The sequence below is a fragment of the Amborella trichopoda genome, chromosome 6 (genome assembly GCF_054954075.1).
Source record: "Amborella trichopoda isolate Santa Cruz 75 chromosome 6, AtrichopodaSantaCruz75HAP2 v2.0, whole genome shotgun sequence".
NCBI lineage: Eukaryota > Viridiplantae > Streptophyta > Magnoliopsida > Amborellales > Amborellaceae > Amborella > Amborella trichopoda.
The window spans coordinates 53,696,513-53,703,710 of record NC_142341.1 but is presented as its reverse complement, the minus strand read 5'-3'; the positions used below and the strand labels follow the sequence as shown (position 1 = coordinate 53,703,710).

General features: G+C 36.3%; 1 protein-coding gene across 6 annotated transcripts; it reads left to right on the top strand.

Annotated features, from left to right (window-relative positions):
- Positions 1-526: 526 nt before the first annotated feature.
- On the top strand, positions 527-6,773 carry LCAT3 (lecithin:cholesterol acyltransferase 3). 6 transcript variants are annotated; one of them, XM_006858567.4, is made up of 11 exons: positions 527-1,025; positions 2,835-2,926; positions 3,760-3,887; positions 4,081-4,216; positions 4,337-4,388; positions 4,495-4,595; positions 5,275-5,457; positions 5,766-5,923; positions 6,049-6,103; positions 6,232-6,285; positions 6,408-6,773. In XM_006858567.4, the coding sequence occupies exons 1-11, from the start codon at positions 749-751 to the stop codon at positions 6,516-6,518; spliced, it is 1,347 nt and encodes a 448-aa protein (XP_006858629.1). In that variant the 5' UTR covers positions 527-748; the 3' UTR covers positions 6,519-6,773. The 6 variants fall into 6 exon arrangements, with proteins under 6 accessions (XP_006858629.1, XP_088725599.1, XP_088725602.1 ...); XM_088869475.1 differs by having other exon boundaries at positions 906-1,025; positions 4,091-4,216; XM_020676353.2 differs by having other exon boundaries at positions 906-1,025; positions 4,012-4,216.
- The last annotated feature ends 425 nt before the right edge of the window (positions 6,774-7,198 follow it).

Sequence of the window (7,198 nt, the reverse complement as noted above, 5' to 3'; positions counted from 1 at the left end):
TGATTTATTAAGGGGAGCCGCATTTCTAGGTATGAATATCGGGCTCATAGAAACCATATCCAATACACAATATGTATGTTAATAGTAAATAGTTGGAAATTAAGTGTATTTTAATATATTTTTCTATATTTATTATATATAAGGTAGACATTTTAAAATGTATAATTAAAACACACCTCTATAATCCTTCAAAAAAGGATGTTTTGAAGTTGGAAAAACATCAAATTGACCTTATAAACATTTAGATGCGTAGATATGGACAAAAAGATATTTCAAGTCCTAAAAATAATATATATAGTAATATATTATCTAGATAGTCCAATTTCAAAAAATTTATGTGTTTATAGATTTGCTTGATTTGTACAATTTTTGAAGTCTAAAATTTTACAGTTAGAGATAAAAAAAGATTTCTACACCATCCTAAAAATTTTGGACACTAAAATTGTATCCCATGACATAGTGACAAAGTGCTTTCTCGATGAAGATTGTAGATGAGATTTAAGTTTAGTTGATGGATGAAGGTGACGAGACATTTGGTTCAGGTACAGAAACGTCAAAATTATTTTTACACGTTACTGAAATTCAATAAATAAATTAAAGTACGTCGTGACATTGTGGAGGGGCACCACCACCCGTCGCTCAGCTCCGCCCCGCTCCGCTCCTTTGACTTAGCCACCTACCCCCTCTATGCCTTTCCCTTTAACAAACCTCCTGCTGCCATTTCGAGAAGAAGAAGAAGAGTAGCAGAATGGGTGGTAGAAGAGGCCGCTGCTTTCCGTGCCTCTTCCATGGGAGGAGGAGAAGTAGGAGGAGGATCAGAAGAACTTCTCCCCTCAATGAGGAGGAAGAGAAGAGGTCACCCGTGCTTCTGGTCTCGGGTATAGGAGGATCAATCCTCAATGCGAGGAAGAAGCAGAAGAATAAGAGCGGTGGTGATGCTCCTGCGATTAGGGTTTGGGTTCGCTTCTTTTTGGCTTCCCTCGAGTTCAAGAAGTACGTCTGGTCCATCTTCAACCCCAAAACTGGTACCTTTCTTCCTCTTTCCCTTCCCCCACTCACTTGTTTTCCTTTGTTCCCTATTGACAATATTTTATTTTTGTTTCCTATTGACAATATTTTATTTTAATTCATGGATATTCATCGTTTGTTGGTTATGGGCGTTTTACCTTGGCCACACATGACACAAATAATCTGGGATTTTCTTTGTCTTTTTCTTTTTCTTCTTTTTTTTTTCTCATATTTTCTTTCCGTCTTCTTCTTCTCGTGTTGTTATTTACAAATTTTCCACTATGTGGGCAGATGGATTTAATGTCTCTTTGGCCATTACTTTTTCTTTAATTGCGGCTTAAATCTCGTGCCCTCGCTTCTTCAGTGGATCCCTGGCTTAACACTTTTTGACTGATTTTTCCATCTCCCAGAATGTTAAGAAATTTAGAAATTAAATGGAAAGGGGAGGTCATCTCCCTCCTGCTTCTTATGAATATCCTACAATTAGGTCAAAATTATGGAACATTGATTTATGGGAAAATGATCAAATTATGGAACATTGATTTATGGGAAAATGATCAAATTATAAGATAGAGATGAACGATTTAACGCTTTACTTATATGTTTTGATTTAATTTCAAAATACACATAAAAACACATGGTCATGAGTTGGAATAGTTGCAAATAGATAAAATAGTTCATCTGTTATGGGTATTTTGATAAATTTCCCTTGATTTATCTACTAGAGCATAGAGGCAAAACTAGAAAACAATGATAATGTCATCTAATTTATGGCCAGTTTCATGCATTAGACTTTGATTTTAAGGTTTCCGTTACTTTATATGCAAGTGACATGGCAATGCATATTGGGCTGTAATAATCTTAAACAACTACAACTGGTTTGTAAATGTTGTTAGAGAAATAAAGTTCTCTTCCACACATCCAGCAACACCATCAATAAGCAGACCATTTAATCTGGAGTTATGCAGCTGCGTACCATTTAGGGGTGCCATATATAGCTTTGGTGACTCGATATGAGTTTGAGACGGACATGGTAACAGACACACAAATGGATGTAGAATATGGGTGACCCCATGGTGAATTTTGATACTTGAGACACATGTGCACCAAACCACATGCGTGTATCTATACATCGTATGTGTGTGCATTCATAAATATTATATGTGGGGGTGTTCAAACATTGCAAACACATGCATTTTTTTTTATTATTGACATACATAGGTATTGTGTGTTGTTTTATATGCAAATAGGAAATAATTCATAAAAAATATACCCAAGTAAAATAAGAATCAACATAAGCAGATTCGTATAAACAAATTAAAATGGGACCATAAGAAAAGAACAGAAAGAACAGATCAAGTTTGGAGCATACAAGCTTTCCTCTTGGAAGACTTGAAATTATAGTTTTTAAAATGATTCTTCTCTTTTCCTCATTGGAAATGAATGTCATCTTTCCACATGATGGAGATGATTGATGTTTGGGTATGAAGGGAGGATGCAGTATCCCATATGATGCCTTCTCTATGAGGTGACCATCTCTAGATCTTTATCAGGTTGTAAACGATTGGCATTCTATTTCAAGTTTATTATTAAGTTGTGATTTTACAATTTGCATGTATGACATGTTTTGATGTTTCTGTGTGTGATTAAGCTAACAAGGTTTTTGCTTTTCTTGAGGAAATTGTTATAGCATTGACCCAAAATAATATCGTAACAAATAGGCGATGTCTGGGGGAAATCATCCTAGGTTGCAGCAGTATACTTAGCAGAGGAATAGTCTCAATAAGTGCAGCGTCACACTGCTTATGTCAAGTTTTTGTTTCCAGGTTACACAGAATCTTTGGATCCCGACATTGAAGTGATTGTCCCTGATGATGACTACGGGCTCTATGCAATAGACATTTTGGATCCCACATGGGTAAGCGACTGTTCTTTGAAGTGAAAGAAATTTAACTTAGAATTAATAATTTAAAAATCTTCATTGCAATCAACCTTTCAGTCAGAATTGGTCATGACCTGCTTTGATATTAAAAGCTACTTATCAAAGAAAGAATTACTCAATGCACCTCCTGCTACCCAATGCACGGAATGTATCCCATTCAATAATTTAGGAAGAATTACTCAATCAGCTCTGATACTGATGCCAACAAGGATCAAGCACAACAATGATGGTTTAGGAAGAAATTACTCAATCAGATACTGCTTCCAACAAGGATCAAGCACAACAATGATGGTTTTCTCTATAGAAATTCCATGGAGGAATTGAATCCTAGGTCCTCTCTAGAACTAGCATCCAATCTGGTTTCATGGTCCCACATGGTGGTTTTCCTCTATTACTTCCTCATTAACCTTGTTTACATGACTGTAAGTTTCCTTGAATGGGGGGGGGGGGGAAAGGTAAAAAGAAAGAAGTTTACACAAATATAGCAGGGGACTTGGAGAAGATGGGGCGGTTGGGGGGGGGGGGGGGGGGTAGAGAGAGAGAGAGAGAGAGGAGACTTGTGGCTTTCTGGGTGCTTCCAATTTAACCTCTCTATCCTTCAGCTTACTTCTCAAAGCTTTCTCTAAATACTAACTGCTTTCTGGCTAACCTCTCTATCCTTCAGCTTAATTCTCAAAGTTCTCTAAATACTAACTGCATTTAGGTATAATTCCAGGATCCAGGGATTTTTGTTTTTCCTACGATTTGATTGGTAACCTCTTAGTTGATATCTATGCTATGTGTTAACGTATCCCTCTTCTACTTTCCAGTTGGTGAGATGTTTACATTTGACGGACGTATATCATTTTCATGATATGATTGATATGCTGCTTGAGAGTGGATATGAGAAAGGGACCACTCTTTTTGGATATGGTTATGATTTTCGACAAAGCAACAGGTAATCAGTCTTACCAGGCATTAAATAGGGATTGGTGGAGGCTGGAATGCGGTGCTTGAACGATTATTGTTATGAAATTAAATATGTCAGATTCTTAATCATAATTTTGTGTGTGACAGCTCAGCTACTGTTTATGTCATTTTTGTCTATGGGTGAACCTGTTACTCATTTTAGTGTTTGGTTGGATGATAAGAATAAAAAAGATTGTGGATGGGTTGAGAGAAAAACTGGTTACTGCTTACAAGGCTTCTGGTGGGAAAAAGGTGAATATAATATCACATTCAATGGGTGGACTGGTCGTCTTGGCCTTTTTGTCTCTACATCGAGATGTGAGCATCTCTTTTAGGTTATTGATTTGCACTGATAATAAATGTTGATTTCTTAGTTTGTATCCTTGAAGCATACCCATTGGACTCTGTGTGACTTGAAAACTTTATCTTATTTGGAAGGTGTTTGAAATGTATGTCAATTCTTGGATTTGCATTGCGTGCCCTTTCCAAGGTAAGGCCCATGAAGTCATTGGCAAGGAAGCAAATTCCTACTTAGCTATCCTCATATATGATTTTTAGATCAGCCACAATACTGAATACATTTACCCGGTCAACAGGTGCTCCAGGATGTATAAATGATTCCCTTTTAACAGGACTGCAATTTGTTTATGGTCTGAAAAGCTTCCTTTTTGTATCCAGATGGACAATGCACCAACTGGTAATTCATATATTTGAGTTTCCATATCTTGCATGAATTATTTTTGTTTAAAGATGTAGTGCATTGGACGTTTCTAAACATTCTTTAATTTAAGTTTCTATAAAACATAGTCTCAATATTGATGTGTATGTGTGCACGCACATGCCCATGGGATTGTCCTATACAATGAGCGTGGTGGAGCTACAGTGGTTTGTTGGACCCAAAATGTTGATTCTCAGTAGGGTCAAAAAATAAAATAAAAAGAGTTTACACAAAAAAGAGGTCCAGGTGGATCTAGGTCTTAAAAAACTCAAAATCATTTCTCTTTTAATTATTTATTTCTAATCCAAGATGTTTTGCAAATTTTCAGCCCAGAAAAATCCCTCTAGTTTGGCCAATGGGCTTGTAATGTAATTTTTTGTGTGTGTATATAGTATATATAATTGCCAGGATAGCTCATGTTTAATCTTGTTAATTGATTGCTCTATGTTTCATGGAGATTATGTCGTTTACGTGCCTTCTTGGAGGGAATGTAAGAGTTCAACTTGCAGGTCATATTTTGAATCCTAGAGTTTGTTTGTTTGAAAGATTAAGTTTGCATATTTTTTCTGGTTTTAAGAAACTGACACTTTGGCAGTCCTTCTGGCCAGTATGTTCCTGCATTGTTCAACTAATCAAGGAAACTTGTTTTAATGTATAGTTGATTGAATGCCCATCAATCTATGAGATGCTGCCAAACCCTGAGTTCAAATGGAAGCAATCACCACTCATCAATGTCTGGCGGAAACAAAGTGATGGCAAAGGAAGCACTTCAGTCAAAATGGAAAGTTTTGGCCCCATAGAAACCATGCATCTGTTCAAAGAAGCACTGCAAGATAATGAGGTATGCATTTTCATTGATAAAGTTTCATCTCAGACTCTCTCAATGTAGGATTAGTGAAATTCTGTGGAAAAAAGTTAAGAAATGTTAATCTTTTGGAAAGTCTATATAAATTACTCACTTCTCATACAACTTTACTCGAAATAAGCTTGTACTTACATGAATTTCTATTTTAAATCTCATGCATGTATTCCATTTCAAAAAGAAAATCTCATGCATGTATTCTCAGAAATCCATCTTATGCTGTTACAATGGGCATGTGCCTTCTTTATCTTTTTTAGTTGTTGGTTGACTACTAGCGTAATTGGCAGCTGGAGTATGATGGGAAGAGAGTACCTGTGCCTTTCAATTTCTCAATCCTCAAATGGGCGATAGAAACCCGCAGAATCTGGAAAAGTGCCCTGCTACCTGAGAGCGTCCGCTTCTACAATATATTTGGCACATCATATGACACACCTTTTGATGTCTGGTGTGTTGCTCTGACAATAACCTCACTCACCAGATTCTTCATATTTCCTTTTTCGATTGTTCTCTCGCCAGATTCCATAAACTGATATTATATACTACTTTCATCTGAAAAATCATCTTATGCAGCTATGGATCAGAAACGTCTCCTATTGGTAATTTATCCGAAATATGTCAATCCGAGGTAAACAAACCTGTCATACTGATGGCTTTATTAGTAGCTTTGTATACATGTGATTGAATATTGTATTCCTCTACCCACTTTCTTTCTTTCTTTCTGGTTTTATTTTTTATTTTTTATTTTAATCTCAGCCAGGATATTCTTGGGTGGATGGCGATGGCACAGTGCCGACTGAATCAGCAAAGGTGAGGTTTTGCATGAATCCACATTTTCATGCAACAATTGCACTTGGCTAGAATCTCCATCCAGGCCGATGGTTTAGTATTTGGGATTTAGGGTTTTAAACAAACTCAAAATTTCCATCCAGGCCGATGGATTTTCAGCAGCAGAACGGGTTGGCATCAGCGATACTCATCGGGGCTTGTTAAGCAACGAAACACTATTTCAGCATCTCAAACAGTGGCTGGAAATCAACTAACCAAATCAAAGGATTGAAGAGTCAAATCATTTTTTAAGAGATTTTGCAATACCGCAGTGACCAGTTAGTATGAAGAAGTGGAACCATGGTCCGATATGCTAATTAGCGAATGAAGTTTAACCATTCTAGTCATATCTGTTATTATTGCTGTTACTAAATGTGAAAATATCATGAATGTGCAATTTAAATGCGTTTTAATGCCAATATGACATTTGAAATTTATTTTTATACAAGTAATATGTATGCATTGTAACATTCAGTATTGTTAATCTCTCTCTCTCTCTCTCTCTCTCTCTCTCTCTCTCTCTCAATACTTTTCTTAATCTTTCTATTTCTCTCTTTATCTATTGCTTTTTTCTCCGATTCTTATTTCCTCGGGGTGAAGCAACTCGAATGGGAATCCCCCATGCATCAGCTGCTTCCCTTCATTTCCTTTCCAAAACCCTTTTTTTCCCAATAACCTTCGTTTGTTATCGAAATGGATATATATCTTTGGCAACGACCACAATTTTTTGAGGATTTATATCTTTCAACATGAGTAGAAAAAAAGTTCAATGTATCTCCATGATTTTCTTCTTCCAAGTCATGACGCATTTGTTTAATTTTTACGAAACACAAAAGAATAATGAAAGCAATACCAAGTAGCAACAAATACTGTACTTCACATTTCTTTCTTTGTG